General features: G+C 38.7%; 2 protein-coding genes across 3 annotated transcripts in view; both read left to right on the top strand.

Moving 5' to 3' along the window:
* jam3a (junctional adhesion molecule 3a) overlaps window positions 1-10,755 on the top strand; it is a 13,916-nt gene extending 3,161 nt beyond the window's left edge. The window contains exons 2-9 of the mRNA XM_026924934.3: window positions 4,758-4,823; window positions 4,918-5,031; window positions 5,164-5,316; window positions 5,434-5,636; window positions 7,898-7,997; window positions 8,112-8,241; window positions 8,389-8,440; window positions 8,529-10,755. Coding sequence (XP_026780735.1) covers window positions 4,758-4,823; window positions 4,918-5,031; window positions 5,164-5,316; window positions 5,434-5,636; window positions 7,898-7,997; window positions 8,112-8,241; window positions 8,389-8,440; window positions 8,529-8,564 — 854 coding nt within the window. The 3' untranslated portion in view covers window positions 8,565-10,755. The remainder of the gene's footprint in view (window positions 1-4,757; window positions 4,824-4,917; window positions 5,032-5,163; window positions 5,317-5,433; window positions 5,637-7,897; window positions 7,998-8,111; window positions 8,242-8,388; window positions 8,441-8,528) is intronic.
* Window positions 10,756-11,785: 1,030 nt separating this feature from the next.
* vps26b (VPS26, retromer complex component B) lies at window positions 11,786-17,374 on the top strand. Of its 2 annotated transcripts, none has more exons than XM_026924702.3 (7): window positions 11,786-11,934; window positions 12,174-12,774; window positions 12,883-13,039; window positions 14,936-15,100; window positions 15,231-15,406; window positions 16,638-16,780; window positions 16,858-17,374. In XM_026924702.3, the coding sequence occupies exons 2-7, from the start codon at window positions 12,552-12,554 to the stop codon at window positions 16,987-16,989; spliced, it is 996 nt and encodes a 331-aa protein (XP_026780503.3). In that variant the 5' UTR covers window positions 11,786-11,934; window positions 12,174-12,551; the 3' UTR covers window positions 16,990-17,374. The 2 variants fall into 2 exon arrangements, with proteins under 2 accessions (XP_026780503.3, XP_053095540.1); XM_053239565.1 differs by having other exon boundaries at window positions 11,929-12,031.
* The last annotated feature ends 97 nt before the right edge of the window (window positions 17,375-17,471 follow it).

Here is a 17,471-nt window from a genome sequence, read left to right as displayed (position 1 = left end):
TGGTAAACTGCATTTAAAACATTCTTTTTCTTCTGTTTTTTCATTACTGTTTCTAATTCACAATTTTTCTAAGGGAAAACAGATTATGAATAATAAAGGTCTGTTAACATTTTACATTTACACATACTATCAAAATGATCCAAACAGTGAAATAATTTAGTTTTCAAAATAATGTAACTTGTGAACTTTTAAAATAAAATATTACTCATTACTATTTTTGGGTAAGTTAAAATTTATTTCTAGTTCCATACATGTGTATGCAACATAAATAACATTTGTAACTTTTCACTATATTTTAATGTGAATGTACTTAATTCAATTTAAAAGCATAAAAAGTTTTGTAAATGAAAGCAAATCATTTTCAGTGTGTGTAACTGCATTAAGGACTTGATTTGTGTATTAATTGTGTATTTCAAGCTGATTAGTTCTTTAAAAAGAGTCAATTAATGAGAAACTGATTCGTTAATTTCATTTAAATGTTAATTGCATATGGAATTGATTAATCTCATCAGGACGCTGCCTGGGAAGGCTGCATTTTTAGAAAACATTTGTGCTCCTTGAAAATTTGTCCAATTTGGAAGGCAACATAAGGACAGCTGTCTTTCAAGGTCCTTTATTTGGCAAATTTTGAAGACAGCATTGCTTATACCGGTTTTGGAGAAGGAAAATTCATAAAATTAAAAAAAAATATATTAGGATAAATTGTAAACCACGATAAAAGGTTACAGCTCAAGTCGTAATTACGGCTAGGAAACTCGGAGATAATTTTGAGTTTAAAGTTTCCGAGATGGGAGGAGTCCTAAACTTTCACCATGGCCGAGGAGAGCACAGTTTCTATCCTGAATGGCAGGTTTTGTTAATTTTTCTAAATAGAGCTAATTGTTAGCACTTGCTGTTTTACTCATATTCATTTATGTACTATATCAGCATCCATTCTATGCATGTTGTACATTTTTACACCATGAAAATAGCTTGTATTTGACCAAAATTCCATCGTCAGGAAGCTAGATAACTGAGTAATATGGGTTATGGTGTCAAAATAAAAAAGCAAAAAAGAAAAAAGAAATATGTATGAATGAACCCGACGTCATCTGTGTTTCATGTTCTTTCCGACAACAAAGCATGTGAACACGACATACTCGTAATTACCACTTCAGAAGTGGAAAGTAGGAGAATTCCCATAGCACATGAAGGCAGGATTAATACTGTACTCAGGACAAAAGCTATCCATGAGGTTGTGCTCATGAGATTATAAATCATTGAGAAAAATAATATTACATGTGGGACAAATAGGTCAGATTAATATCGACCAATAATATACGATGTTAAAACATAAATAATGATCTCAATAAACTAAAACAAATGTACAATACTGTATTATAGTACTTATAACCAGCCTTCAGAGTATATGATAATAAGAAACATGCTATTGAGTCATGCAGGTATTAACAACGAATACTAGCATGGCATGTTTGTTCCTTGCCATTTTCATGTCTTCATCATCCTAAAATAACAGAATTTGCTTAATTACGCATTAGTACTAAATTGTCTTCAGTGTTCCGCATGAGTGTCTTGTCCAATCTGTCTTGTCCAAACACTTATTTTCCAAAAAAATGAACTGTTTCAGAGAAGAGATGTACGATAATATTGGGAGAGCAGTATGTTTAGACACCATTGAGCTTCTACGCTAAAATAAGGGTGCTAAAAAGTTTTTAAGAGTCTTACTAAGGGGTTTGGCCACCAGAACAGTCTCAGTGGTTGTTCTTTTCTTTCTTTCTTTCTTTCCGAGTTGTTTGATGTTTTATTTCTTTTTTTTTTATTCTTAGTTGTACGTGAGATTCGTCTGCTGGTTGCCGGTTGTGGTGTAGCTCCAGACCCAAGCTTGATTTCCCTGGTCCTTGATCCCCCATGTGTGATACATGTCTGTGTGTCTGGTGTAGCACCTGATTGCGTTCGCTGATGGCAGACAGTTTGGGACCGTCATTCTGAGCACTTTTGGGTCTACTCAGCCCTCTGTTCTGCGATTCGTCTGTGCTCGCTGTGTGTGGTGCGATGCGTGGATTCATGGTGCGGCTTTCAGAGCAGTGTTCATGCCCCGTGGCGCTGTGGCTGTTCAGGCTGTGTGTGCCAGGCCAGCGTAGACTTTCAGTGATCCTGTGATCAGCTATATCACTGAAGTTACATCATGGCAGGTTTTGAAGGACTCTGTCGGTCTGTATGATCATTTTTAATCATTATTTTATATTTCTGTCTGTTTCTCATAATTGTGAAGTGACTCTGAATGTGAGATACTCTTTAACCAGCTCAGACTCACACGGTCCATTTTTCGACCCATTTTAGTTTGGAGTTTGTTTTTATTCCGATCCGTTAAAGAAAGCGAACACTCTTTGGCTTCCCTTTTCTTTTTAAGTACTTTTTCTTATCATCAACACATTTAGCGTGGGTTTACTATTGTCCATGTTATTTTTATCCGCCTATCTAGCTCCAGTTAAAAACAGTTCGGACCTAACTGATGACTTACAAATTCAGACCCACACACCAATAAAAAACCGATTTTATTTCAGATTCTGTGACTTTACATTCCTTGGCTCCTGTTCTATGGATCCTGTTGCATGTGTCAGCGTAGTGGCGTAACCATTCACTTAAATCTATGCCTGATAAAAATTTAAATGAGAACTGAATATTCTTAGGTAATCTTTAAAAACCAAACAACCTGTAGAAAATTGATTATTACTTGCCATTGTGAAAACAGTAACAATAAAAACATGTAAAATCTGATCTCTTCAAGAGAAATACTGTATGTTCACTATAAGCTTTGTGAGATTGACCCACGTAGACATTCTGACTACTACAAGCAGGATTTAGCACTATCGTGACAAGTTGTTTGCTGGCTCTTTTATTTTATGTCTTACAGACTTCTTGCCCCATGATTGATGTATGAGAGGTGTAGGGTGCTGTATACACTCTGTGGTTGGTCCGTGATGTTAAACATGAGAGTAAAAGGCAAAAACTAAACAATATACCAGCAGTCTGTGGTTTCCTGTGTAATTTTAACCCAGACTCATACCAGAAAAGTCATGTAGTTTGTTTCATTCCTGTTCAGAAAATAGCTCATGACAGCTTGTTGGATGGTTCAGAGGGTCACAGAGTAACAGCGTACTGAGAACATAAGCTGCCCTAAATTTGTCTGTATGTTATCAGGGTTTGCAGTGAACACAACAAAACACAACAGAAGCACAGACTAACCTCCGTCAGACCAGAGGTGAAGATTGGTGCTTGTTCATTCACAGTGTAGAATAAATAAATATTAAATTACCTTCTCCAGTGTATTGATGTCCATATAGAAATGTTATATTTGAACATTCATCCATATTTCATTTGTAAGATGACTATATGAATTAAAATTGGGCTCTGAACCCATTGAGTCAGGAGTGGCCTCATTTCCATAGCCCAGAGGCTCATTTAAATTGGCTAGTAGAGGCTACCAGCTGGTAGTCTTTTAGGGGATTTGGTTTATTATGTTGTGTCTGATGTTGTCCTAGAATTGGTGGATGTGTACTTTGTTGTATTAGAGCGAGTTTTGTTTGGAACTGGTCGAGTTTCCTCTGTCCTGTTTGTCCATCTTACAATATTAGAAGTCGGCTAGAATTATTAAACCTGTTACCGACTACCACTGCCTGTCCTGAAATGTATTTTTTTCTACTAGAGATACTGAGCATACTCTCTAGATTAACATCAACCTTGTTTAAGCTTGTGTGCCATGGACAATCTTTTTTTTTTCTGCCACTGGTGCCATCAGTACTCCATCAGCACCCCACTTATGACAGAAACTATTACTTCCCTGTTCTCATACCAGACAGTGGTGCAGGAATTGACCATTTTATGCCATCCATGCTAACGTTGTTGCGGCAACTCAAGGCTTCCACACTCATCTATGGTTGCTCCATATGTCTCTGGCAGACTGTTGCAGGTTAAACACACACCTTAAAGATATCCCATGACGTGCTGTCAACAGTTGCAAGACACCAGAGCCTTCAACGATGCAACCAACCAAACATTAATGGCTGTAAAAAACAGCATGGTGTACACCCACGTGGTGAGTCAATGGTTAAAGCTTTGGCCTACTGGAGTGTTGTAGAGTTCAAATTCCAGCACTTCCAAGCTGCCACGGTTGAGTCCATGTGCAAGACCCTTAACCCTCAGCTGTTAGTTGTATCCTGTCTCAGTTGTAAGTCACTTGGTATAAAAGTGTCAGCCAAATGAGGAAAGGTAAATGTAAATGTACACACTGCAGGAAAGGAAGTGTGAACAACTTATTCCAGACTGCAAAGGCTCCTGTGAGTTTCCAGATCTTAATTTTCTCAGCCAAGTCTAACAGCCGATAATGGCCAGTCAGCTTGTAGCCCTTCGACTGCAGTGCAGCTCTCCAGCCAGAATGATGAACTGGTCCAGCTGCTACAAGATAGAGGCACCTTCATCGCAGCTGATCCTCACCTCTTCATAGCACCAGGCTGTCACTTCCTTCCCAGCAAGCAGCTGCCAACTCAGACAGCCTTCTTCCTACTTCAGAGGACTTTATTATGAGGGTCGTGGGTGGGAATGTGGTGGGTCTGGGGTACAAGGTAATGCTGGTCTCCTGGCCATGTCAGTGGTGTGTTTGGTATGTTTGTAGGGAATTTAGGCGTTTTCTTCACTGATCATGCTTGATAAAAGTGCGAATTGAAATATTTGGCCGATTTTTCTGTTGTATTTTCTAGGTTGTGTGACATTTGCTGTAATTCTCAGAACTACAGACAAAGACGTGTGGGCCAATGAATTTGAGTGTAAGTTAAAGCTATGAATTTTTTAAGACTACACTAATCATTCCAATGATTTGTGGCAAATAACAATGTTTTTTTTTTTTTTTTTTCATTAAAGCAATCGAATTGTCCTGCTTGATAGAGTCCATATCTACAAACAACCCGAGAATTGAATGGAAGAAAATTAAAAATGGGGTTCCCAGTTATGTATATTTCCAAAACAAAATATCAGGTAACATCAGTATGCATCCACATACAAAATTCAACCCATGATATTTCATTATACTGGATATTAATATTATTTCAAGTTAAGCTCGTGATCAAATATGGCAGAGAATAATATGCAGTATGCTTCTGATGGCAGGTGATTTGGAGAACAGGGCGCTGTTGAAAGAACCTGCAAACCTGCTGATCCTGAATGTCAGCAGATCAGACAGCGCGATGTATCGCTGCGAGGTGGCTGCCATTGACGACCAGAAACCCTTCGATGAAATACTTATAAGTCTGGCTGTGAGAGGTACTTTAATGTATCAGTTAGTTATTTTTAAAAAATTCTGCATCTTTAAATGTCCATAATGTTATATGCTGCTTGTATCATAGAAAAGGTTCTGTTCTGATTTTGATTGGCGTTCAGTGAAGCCGGTGGTGCCACGGTGCAGCGTTCCAAATTCGGTCACTGCAGGCTCTTCTACAGAGCTCCGGTGCATGGAGAGCGAGGGCTACCCTCTGTCTCACTATCAGTGGTTTCGCAACAACGAGGAGCTACCTGAGGACCCCAAAACCAGCATCCGCTTCTACAACTCCTCATATGTCACGAATGCTGAGACTGGGTCACTGGTAAGCACAGACAGGTGAACATGTTGTAACTGCTTTTTTGTTGTACTAAATTAAATACTTGGATTCCTTTGAAGAGAGTCAAATATTTTATTATGTCTTTTCCTTTAAAAATGTGCTTAAATGCAGGAGCACCTCTCGACTTTAATGACATCCATGAGTATCAGATGCCCAGTATGTGCCAGGAATGCTACCACTGCCAGCTTTTCATGTCAACGGAGAACATAGTGACTCCATGGCCTTTTTGCTTTATCATGCAGTGGATGATCATTAAAAGCCCATGAAGTCAGCTATTTGGGAATTTATAGAACTGGCATGCTTGGCACCAACTGCCATGCCACATTCAAAGGCACAGGGTGTGTCTGAAACGGAAGGCAGCTGCAATGATGCCTATGATGTCTCGTGATTCATGATTCAGCATACACCGATCAACCATAACATTAAAACCACTGACAGGTGAAGTGAATAACATTGATTATCTCGTTACAGTGGCACCTGTCAAAGGGAGGGATATATCAGGTAGCAAGTGAACAGTCAGTTCTTGAAGTTGATGTGTTGGAAGCAGGAAAAATAGGAAAGTATAAGGATCTGAGCGACTTTGACAAAGGCCAAATTGGGATGACTAGACGACTGGGCCAAAGCATCTCCAAAGTAGCAGGTCTTGTAGGGTGTTCCAGGTATGCAGTGGTTAGTACCTACCAAAGGTGGTCCAACTAAGGACAACTGGTGAACCAGTGACAGGGTCATGGGCGCCCAAGGCTCATTGATGCATGTGGGAAGCCGAAGGCTAGCCTGCCCGGTCCGATCCCACAGAAGAGCTACTGTAGCACAAATTGCTGAAAAAGATAATGCTGGCTATGATAGAAAGGTGTCAGAACATACTGTGCATCGCAGCTGGCTGCATATGGGGCTGTGTAAACCTTTGGTCCTGGCATTCATGTGGATGTTACTTTGATGCATACCACCTACATAAATATTGTTGTAGATCAAGTACACCCCTTGGTAACAATATTGCCTAATGGCAGTGGCCTCTTTCAGCAGGATAATGCGCCCTGCCACCCATAAAAATTGTTCAGGAATGGTTTGAGGAACATGACAAAGAGTTCAGGGTGTTGACTTGGCCTCCAAATTCTCCAGATCTCAATCTGATTGAGCATCTGTGGGATGTGCTGGACAAAAAGTCACATCCCTGGAGGCCCCACCTTGCAACTTACAGGACTTTAAGGATCTGGTCCTAAAGTCTTGGTGCCAGATACCAAAGAACACCTTCAGAAGTCAGTGGAGTCCATGCCTCGACGGGTCACAGCTGTTTTGGTGGCACAAGGGGGACCTACACAATATTAAGCAGGTGGTTTTAATGTTGTGGTTGATCAGTATACATCTCAATGTTGCCAAATAAAGTAATGTTAAGGTATAAAGTAATATTCTCTGACTACACCAGCTATTTCTCATCAGAAATGACATTGAGACAAAACAATTAAAGATAACTTATATTTATACACAAACTGCTCCCTCTCCCCTACTGGGCTGGGGGTTATACTGCTTGCTACACCTGTCAACTACATACATAGAAAATGAATTGGCGTCTGTCGCTTTGTCACTTGCTAGTGTGAACATTAGGGTTAGTAAGTATTTTTTACAATTCAGAAACACTGAATAGTGGACACTGAATAGTGGACAGTGAACTAACATGCTAGAAATTAGGCTTGTGCGATCTACACGTTATGACACTGTCATAATATCCAGCGATGTTTACTCCGATTATATTGGAACACCAGACCTGCCACGCTTTACACATGTAGTCTGAGTTATCAATTTTTCTTCTCAGTAAAACGGGAAGTGAGTAAACTTTTCATATGAAACTGGAATGATTTGTGCAGGTGTTTTGAACTCTTCCCTATCTCACATGCTGTCAACTCACATAAGCACTCTCACTCTGTGTCAAGGTAAATGGAGAATGTTTTGAGTTCATTAACATAAAAATAAATTCTACCACTGTATATTCAACTTACGTAACATTAGACAAGTATATACAGTAGCTATCATAAGTTTACTTATGGACAAAAACAGTCAAAAATGGCACTTTTGGTTTTTGTCTGAGAAAGAAGACAGAAAAAACTTTGAACTAAAAATATTAAATAGGCCTACAACAAGGTGTCAGTGATGTGATGATATTTAGAAAGTGATTAAACACACTAGGTTTTTTTGACCAGCAGTGACCTCTCCTGGTATAAGTATTAAACTCTGCGTATTATTCTTTTCAGAAATTCAGAATAGTGAGGAAAGAAGATGCAGGGGAGTACTACTGCCAGGCCAGAAATGACGCTGGTTACGCAAAATGCTCACCACAGCTTATGGAAGTCTGTAAGTAGTGTCATGTAACGAGAAGCCGCACACAAAACATCATGAGCAGCATCATGATAAACTAGCTTAAATTTCATACAAAGCTCAGGACACTTTTTTCCCTCCTCTCTCCAGATGATTTTGACATCGGGATGATGCTCTTAAAGATTGTAGCAGGAGTGATCGCTTTCATCCTTTTAACAGTGGGGCTCTGTGTGGCTCAAAAACACGGCTACTGTTCCTGCAGGGACCATACAGAAAACGAGTGAGTACAGTCATAAATCTGTGGGACGTGTTCAGAAGGTCAGCACAGTGTAACACTGGTCTGTTCCTAATACCTGCTAAATACAAACAGCACAGTGTTTCTTCCATGGAATAATGAGTGTCTATAATAATACACTGTTTCTTTCAGTTATAAAGTCCCTCAGTATGACAGTGGGAAGGACTGTGTCAGTGCAGATGAGGTGAGTATATACAATACAACAGCCAGTTTGTTTGCATTTGAGGTATTATTGTATTAATAATTCACATTTTTACACTTTTTTTTAACAGGGGCATTTCCGGCACAAATCCTCTTTTGTCATATGACCAAGAAAAGATGAAGGAGATGCAGGAGAGACACAGCTGAACTGTGTGCCACAAATATGAACTATCACAATGTGAATTTTCTTCTAAGGTGCATAAACATGATCTTCTTTGCCAAAGCTGTTAACAAACATCACAGTATTTTACAGACGATACAGTATTACAATTCTCTGGGAAAGTTTTATTCTTCATATGTTACAGGAGCGAGTGCGTTCATCCTTTTAACTGTTTCCTAAAGGAAGTGTAAGGAAGGTTTTTATGTAATTCACAAAGTTTTTTTTTTTTTTTTTTTGTCCAGAACATTACACTTAGTGATATGATGTGTACATGGTTCAGGAATGAATGTGCAAAGAAGCAAATTGTGCTTATTTTTATTGCTGTGGAACTGAAAGTGCATCTACATTCTGCTATGTGACAGATCGGACAGAGCAGCACAAGGCAGGCGTCAATCAGCTAAGTCAGTCACTGAGCTAAATACAGTATTCTGTATTTCAGACACACTAAATCATTTTTGACTCTAGTTAAAGCCAGTGTGGGGGTGTGTGTGTGCGCGCGCAGTGCCATGCATGACTGGTTTTGATATGTCGCGTTCATGGGATGTTATGTGTTGGTGTTTTAGTGCAAGTTATGTATGTCGTAAAGTACAGTGTAAAGTTTTAACAGCTCAGTTTTAGCATTCAATCAAAAGTCTTTTCTGTTAAATCCATAGACCTGGTTGTGCTAAATGACAAACTTCTAGTTCTACTTCATTTTAGTTTATTTTTAAATAATAGATACACATTATATATTTATGATTCTGTCCGAGTGCTCTCTCTCTCTCTCCCCCTTTCTCTCTCTAAGTGACCTTCTGTATTTTTTATTATTTTATATTATGATTCTTTGGACAAATTGTCCAGCTTTGTGGCTGTGTTCAGGTTTAAGTCTGTTTGTGGTATTTGGTTGTAGCAAAGTCAGATGGAATTGCTGCGAAGATTGTGGGCCATGACCAATCAATACTGATAATAATCATGACTTAATTTACACTATTTGGAAATTTCCAGACTTCTTCTTCTTCTTCTACAGATCTAATAAAATTAACTCACTATCCATTCACACTACCATTACAAACTTATTTTCTCCCAGGAGGCTGGTTTCAAAATGTCTTTTTATTCCAAAGAAGCTGTTTCCTGACTGTTAAATATTCAAAATGTCTTAGAGTTTTGTGAGTTTTGACAAATTGTCTTCCATGATGGCATGTCCCACTGTCTTACAGGCAGCATGACTGACTGTTATTATGAATGCTGTAAAAATGCACCATGGAAATGAAGGGTTTTGGCTGAGGTTCAGACAGCGCAGGGAGGTAATCTCTTCTATTAGAAATGAAATATCACTAAACTTTGCACCAAATTGACAGTACCGGAATGTGAACTGTGCTAGGTTTGATTTGAATAATATTTGGGCTTCATGTTGGAGATGTTTGATTATGCATGGCTAAGCAGAACAGTGCAAGATGAATTACTCAAAACATGCTTACAATGATTTCCTGAAAATATTAAAATGTATATACAGTATTTAGCCTCACCACAACTGCCTGTTTGATACAGAAATATTTTAGCGTATCTTATAAAATAAGTGTTATGGAGTCTATTCGGATATTTGTTACTCTTTATTACCGTGTGCCAGTTCATTGTCAGTGTTGGTGTAGTCATGTTTGCTGCTTAATTCACATATATGGTCTAAGAACGTGCATTCTGGCCAAAATGATTCCATAGTTATTCTATAATTACAAATAATTATTAAATAATCTTTTGATTTAGATTGCAATTTCAGATATATATTCTTTATCTGAAATACATGTTATATATCTATATATCTATATATAAAATATCTGACATTCCAAGTATAATGAAATATTTTGTGTGTGCCATTTACATGACAAAATGATAAGCTCACCTGTCATCCTGTTCTTTTTGTATTGTCAGAGTGTGTTATTTTATGTGGTGTTGGTTAAAAAAAAAAGAAAAAAAATTGTAATGTAATTCTAATGTAAGATTTGAACAGCATTAAACCGGTATAAAGTTCTGATGTATTTATTTTCTGTAAAGTAGATGACAACATTACTCAGGAGTTTGAAAGAAGTGACAATTTCTGTACATTGGTAGAGTTTTCGTGATTCTATTCATTTTATTTAATAAAGACGTTGTTATAGAACATACTGCAGCCTCCAGCAATAACATGCAGGAAACATGGGTTTCAGTTATGAGCTCAGGTTACTGTGTGTGTGTTTGTGTGTGTGTGTTTTCATTGGGGTTTTCCAGTTTCCTCCCACCTCCTCAAAACATGGAATGTATGTGTGTCTGTTTGTGTGTGTGTGTGTGTGTGTCTGTTTGTTTGTGTGGTGTGTTTTCATCCGGGTTTTAAAGTTTCTTCCCACCTTCTAAAACATGGAGTGTGTGTGGATGTGTGTGTGTTTTCATCTGGGTTTTCCAGTTTCCTCCCACCTCCTCAAAACATGGAATGCATGTGTGTGTGTGTTTTCATCCGGGTTTTAAAGTTTCCTCCCACCTTCTAAAACATGGAGTGTGTGTGGATGTGTGTGTGTTTTCATCTGGGTTTTCCAGTTTCCTCCCACCTCCTCAAAACATGGAATGCATGTGTGTGTGTGTTTTCATCCGGGTTTTAAAGTTTCCTCCCACCTTCTAAAACATGGAGTGTGTGTGGATGTGTGTGTGTTTTCATCTGGGTTTTCCAGTTTCCTCCCACCTCCTCAAAACATGGAATGCATGTGTGTGTGTGTTTTCATCTGAGTTTTAAAGTTTCCTCCCACCTTCTAAAACATGGAGTGTGTGTGTGTGTTTTCATCTGGGTTTTCCAGTTTCCTCCCACCTTCTAAAAACATGGAATGCGTGTGTGTGTGTGTTTGCGTGTGTGTGTTTGTGTGTGTGGTGCCCTGGTAAGGTGCCTTCCTACCTCAGTGTTCCTCAGTGTTCCTGGTATAGGCTCCGGATCCACCACAACCCTGACTAGGATTAAGCAGTTACTGAAATATAAACAAATGAATGAATGAATGAATGAATGAATGAACACAGGTGGACGTCTTGGGGAGCTTTACTTTGAAACGTCCCTGAGACTTTTATTCTGAATTTTCTTATTAACGTCAGCGGTCTTTTCCCGGAAGTGTCTAACGGAATGGTCGAATCCCAAACTGGTCTTTAGTCCGTGTACAAGTGCACTACATAGTAAATGACACAACCTCTTCTGTGAGCCTATGTAGTGCAGAATGCACGCAATAGGGAGTGATTTGGAATTCAGCCTGTGACTTTAGCAGTTGTTAAAGCACGTCTTCTTTAAAACAGCCGACGCCTGAGAGGAAATGAGAAGCGTTTGACTGCAGGTATGAACATTTTCTCATGCTGTGCTTCTCACTGTGTGGCATTGCATAAAAGCTTTTAATGTTAGCTAGCTTGCTAACTAAATGCAGTTTTTTTTTGGTAAGTTGCGATATAACTCAGACTTAACCCATGTTATGAGATATAAACACACTTTAAATTATTTGGTGTGTGTGTGTGTACACTATATTTTAAACTGGTGTTTGTTAGTGTAACATTACTATTTTCTTTTCTTTACTTTCAGCTAGTTTCACAGCTCAGTCAGACCTTCGGTGCTACAAGTGTTTCGCAAGATTACACACACACACACACACACACACACACAGAGACAGACAGAGAGAGAGAGAGAGAGAGAGAGAGAGAGAGAGATACACACACACACAGACACACACAGATAGAGAGAGAGAGAGAGAGAGAGAGAGAGATACACACACACAGACAGAGAGAGAGAGAGAGAGAGAGATACACACACAGACAGAGAGAGAGAGAGATACACACACAGACAGAGAGAGAGAGAGAGAGAGAGAGATACACAAACAGATAGAGAGAAAAAGAGACAGACACACATACACACAGATAGAGAAAGACACACACATACACAGAGAGAGAGAGAGAGAGAGAGATGAGCTTTTTCGGCTTTGGCCAAAGTGCAGACATCGACATAGTGCTAAATGACGCTGAGACGAGGAAAAAAGTTGAGCACAAGACTGAAGATGGCAAAAAGGAGAAATATTTCCTTTTCTATGACGGTGAGACAGTGAGCGGTAAAATAAACATCACACTGAAAAACCCGGGCAAGAGACTCGAGCATTACGGCATCAAGATCGAGTTCCTCGGCCAGATTGGTGAGAGATCTCCTCTCTTCACTCTACACATTGACCTGCTCAAGTGACCTGAATGTGTAATAGTGTGTGTGTGTGTGTGTGTGTGTGTGTGTGTGTGTGTGTGTGTAGAGCTGTACTATGACAGAGGGAACCACCATGAGTTTGTCTCGCTGGTCAAGGATCTGGCCGGACCTGGAGAACTTTATAACTCCCAGTCTTTCGACTTCGAGTTTTCTCATGTGGAGAAGCCATATGAGTCATACACAGGCCAGAACGTGAGACTAAGGTGAAGAACACACACACACACACACACACACACACACACCCTCCCTTCCTTACACAGAGACTGTAACTTGGAACACGCATTAAGTAAAGAACAAAACCCCTTGGGTGTGCTGTTATAGGAAAATAATCACCAGCCGGATGGTGTGGAGTGTCCCCAACAACCTTTCAGAGGAAAGCAGCTAAAGCACGCTCTGGATGACATCATGGGCTCATTTGCATATTAATTTATTCATCATGATCACTGGCACATCAAATCACAAATTAGAGTACATCAAGAAGGAAGATTTTCACCTAGAATATAGTAACATATAGAATAGAGTCTCTTTTTTTGCCATAATAGAAAATACTAGATTGTAAGTTATTTCTTACAGAAAGAAGTCACGATTGCAGGCAAAAAGAAGTAGTGAAGGTGAATAGTTATGAAGGAAATGGTTACTCACTTTTATTATTAGTAAATATCTCCAAGATGAAAGTTTAAAATGAAGAAATGTGAGGGTGGGACAAACAGTGGTGATCAGTGATTGGTCGCTGGGAACGACAGGGATCAGTGATTGGTCGCTGGGAACGGCGGTGATCAGTGATTCAGCAGCTGTGATGTGAGCTTCAAGAAAGTCACTAGATATGTTGAATTTTTTTGAAGTCACCAAATCTAACAACAAACCGTCTAACTTGGCAAAATTGGTGGTGTGATGCCGCCAGACACAAACTAGAATTATTGTTACAACCACAAAGATGAATATGTTCCAATAACAGCACATCTGAAGTGTTTTATTCCCCTTATACCACAGTAGTGACACATCATGCTTTTTTTTTTTTTTTTTTTTTTTAATCAGTTTGTTGTTACATTCAGTGTTATGGAATGTCCATGAAACAAGTTAGCTCCTGTTTTCACTTGTTATAAACAGCTATAAAGAGTCGGTCCCACACCAGCCACTACTTTTCTTTCCTAAAGTTAATAAGACAAAAGCACAGCTTGTCATGTTACTGAGAAACCAGAAAGGACAATGTCCTCTGTCCCAAAGGCTTGCCTGTGGAGGAAAACATATTGACTGTTACAAAACGCTGACACTGGAGACTCCTTCCATAAACGTTAAATAAACGTCTCTTTGCAGAAAGCTTCACCGTATCAATGATTTTACATTTTTCTTAGTTAAATAACAGCACATTTTGTGTAATCCATTTATTATATGTTTTAGATTATGTGGAGCGTGAAGTTGGTATGTTAAGCTTTCTATTATGAGACATTTATTTACCATGGAAAGAGTCTCCAGTTTCAGTGGAGTTAAGGCCGGAAATGTAAGTTTTCTGCCACGGGAAAGTCTTCAGGACAGAAGGCTATGTGTTTTGCGGGTTTCTCAGTAACATGACAAGCTGCATTTTGTTATTAACTTAGAGAGTGAGAAAGGAAGAAGGAGATAGTGCAACTGTTTATAGCTGTTATATCTTAAGTGATAACAAGAACTAACTTGTTTTAAGGCTATAAATGGATAAAAATAAATGACGTGTCACTTTTTAATGATGAAAAAATGTAATCGCTGTCAAATTGCTGTGGCATAAGAGGAGTAAAACACTTCAGGACGTCCTGTTTTTGGAAACTAATCAACTTCTGGGGGTCACAGTAACTCCAGTTCACATCCAGCCATATCCCACCACCCAGTTGTTGATTATTTTCCTGTAGCAGCACTCCTCGTCATGTTTAATTCTTTAATTAAAACCTGTATTAATGTAAAATGTTTGCCTGCCCTATTATTTCAGTGATACCCTGCATACAGAAAGCACCACTAATTCCTGCTCCAGCTGTAGAACTGAAACATGTCTGATCTTCCACTATGAGGATTTGTTTTTATTCCAGCATTACGGTTTGTGTTACGTGCACATTTGATTTGGCTGTCCGTAGGTACTTCCTTCGTGCGACGATGAGCCGTAGACTGAATGACATCATTAAGGAAATGGATATCGTAGTGCACGCGCTTTGCACATATCCAGAGTTAAACTCCTCTATCAAGATGGAGGTGGGCATTGAAGACTGTCTGCATATTGAGTTTGAGTATAACAAGTCTAAGTAAGTACCACACTTTACCGTTTCATATTTCACTTTATATTATAATATTCTTCCAGCAGGTTATAGCTGTTAATATCTTTTACTGATGATCAGGGCATTGAGAAATCCACTTTTTATTTGTTGCTCGTAGATATCACTTGAAAGATGTGATTGTGGGGAAGATCTACTTCCTTCTTGTGAGGATAAAAATAAAGCACATGGAGATCGATATAATAAAGCGAGAGACAACGGGCACAGGACCCAGCGTGTTTCATGAAAATGAGACCATCGCCAAATATGAGATTATGGATGGAGCACCAGTGAGAGGTAAAGCCAAGACATTCTAACCTCATATTCAATATTTTATTTTTATTATTATTATTTTTTTATTTAGAATATCATACTGAGTGGTGGCCTGGTAAAGTCCTTCATATGGTGAAATTTTGACCTTAGCTACTAATATATAGTGCAAATCTACAGACTGAACTGAAACTTTATCTTTTGCACATATGTATGTAAACCACAAGTTCCAGCATTTTAAAGTTTGTTTATATCCAAAAGTGAAAAGGAAGAAATATGCGTTTAAAGATTCTATTCTGACTTTGGCACAGGAGCTACTTATAATATCTAATTATAAACTGAATTGATTTGGCTTGTATCCACTTTGCTGTGGTATGTAGCCATTCAGAAACTGAATTAAAGCATGGTATTTACTTGTAAGGAAATCACGCTTAGCTAGCAAAGTAAACTGACTGCATTTACAGTCATGTTTGTTAAACTGGCTCTATCTTTGCAGGAAGATAGCCTCAGGAAGGTTAACAAGTCGAACTCGACTCCAAACACCACTGACAGGGCTCTGCCACCAACAAGTCGAGTTCTTCTTATTACTCATTTGTATGCCAGAAATACGCTTAAATATATTTCAATCATGAAGGAAGCTATTGGGAAAAATAAAAAACTATATTTTGCTGTGATCTTGATCCTGTTTGGATCAGTTCCAAAATGTAAGCAGTTCATCTGCTGGTTACAATGATGATTCCAGATAAATCATACAAACATTCAACCACTTGTTCTTGAGATATCACGCTAAAGAGACTCTCAGACCGATGGTAAAAATTGTAAACCAGCCAAAAATGGGCCTTGAGTTCCCGATTATGAATATATAAGTAACATCTTTGTGTGATAAACAGGAAGGAAGCTATTGAAGAAAAATGGTTTTAGACATTTGACCTTGCTGTGACCTTGACCCTGTTTGGATCAGTTCCAAACTCTAATCAGTTCATCTGCTGGCTACACTGATAAATCTATATAAATCCTACAAACATTCAACCACTGAGTCTTGAGGTATCACGTTAACAAGACTCGGACAGTCAAGCCGAAACCTTAAAGCGTCCGTCACTCAGTAGTGGCATAAAAAGCATTTTGATGAAATATATTTATGATGTCTTTCCCAGACTGCCACAAAAATAGACCTGTTACTTTTTTCCCCCTAGTACAGTCTGAATAGCTGTAATATTTTTAAAAACACCCTGACATATTGTTTACCTGTTTCCATTAGGCGAATCGATCCCCATCCGATTATTTCTCGCTGGCTATGAGCTGATGCCCACCATGAGAGATATCAATAAGAAGTTCTCTGTGCGATATTATCTGAACCTAGTCCTGATAGATGAGGAGGAGAGACGCTACTTCAAACAGCAGGTGCAGTATCATTCACACAGCTTACAGATTGTATGTAGTGCAAAAGTCCAACCTATTAAATTCATTCCCCACTGAAGGAAATCACACTGTGGAGGAAAGGAGACATCGTAAAGAGGAGTATGTCCCAACAGGCCACCATAGCTTCTCAGAGATTTGAGGGATCAAAAGCTGGAACTGCTTCAGTACAAGAGAAAATGGACAGCAGTTAAATGAAAAAAAGAAAAAAAAAATCGTGTATGCTCCTGTGGGATCAGCAGCACAGGGGTTTGGGATAGATGGGAAAGAAAATCATTCACAAACATCATCCAGGTGCTCAATTTTTAAACATGTACATGTTGATTGTTTCTGGAGGTTTCTCTTCCAATCCTGTTGATTATGAATAAGAAAGTGCACAGCTACAGTAGCTTCCTATTTAATATATCTAAATTGCTGCTTTTTTAACTATATATGCATATACACAAACCACTTTTCATATTAGTCCATTCAGAAACATTCCTTTATCTTTATGATGAAATGAATACTAATTATTTTAATGTTGTGTTTGTGTTCCGGTAAATGAGCCTCAAGTAAACACTGGGAGATTTGTGTTTTGCATTGGTTGCAGAGGATGGTTTATTTGCAGTTATTTTATTCGTAAGAGATTTATACACAGTATTATTCTGTAGTATTGGAATTAGGAAAGAGGCAATAC

The sequence above is a fragment of the Pangasianodon hypophthalmus genome, chromosome 14, assembly GCF_027358585.1.
Source record: "Pangasianodon hypophthalmus isolate fPanHyp1 chromosome 14, fPanHyp1.pri, whole genome shotgun sequence".
Taxonomy (NCBI): Eukaryota; Metazoa; Chordata; class Actinopteri; order Siluriformes; family Pangasiidae; genus Pangasianodon; species Pangasianodon hypophthalmus.
This window is presented reverse-complemented; position numbering and strand designations above follow the sequence as displayed.

Excerpts from the sequence above, each read along its gene's own strand:
- vps26b (XM_026924702.3), top strand. The coding sequence starts at position 12,552 with ATGAGCTTTTTCGGCTTTGGCCAAAGTGCAGACATCGACATAGTGCTA. Across the intron at positions 13,040-14,935 it reads GGCCAGAACGTGAGACTAAG|GTACTTCCTTCGTGCGACGA; the intron begins GTGAAGAACACA and ends GGCTGTCCGTAG. Across the intron at positions 15,407-16,637 it reads GGATGGAGCACCAGTGAGAG|GCGAATCGATCCCCATCCGA; the intron begins GTAAAGCCAAGA and ends TGTTTCCATTAG.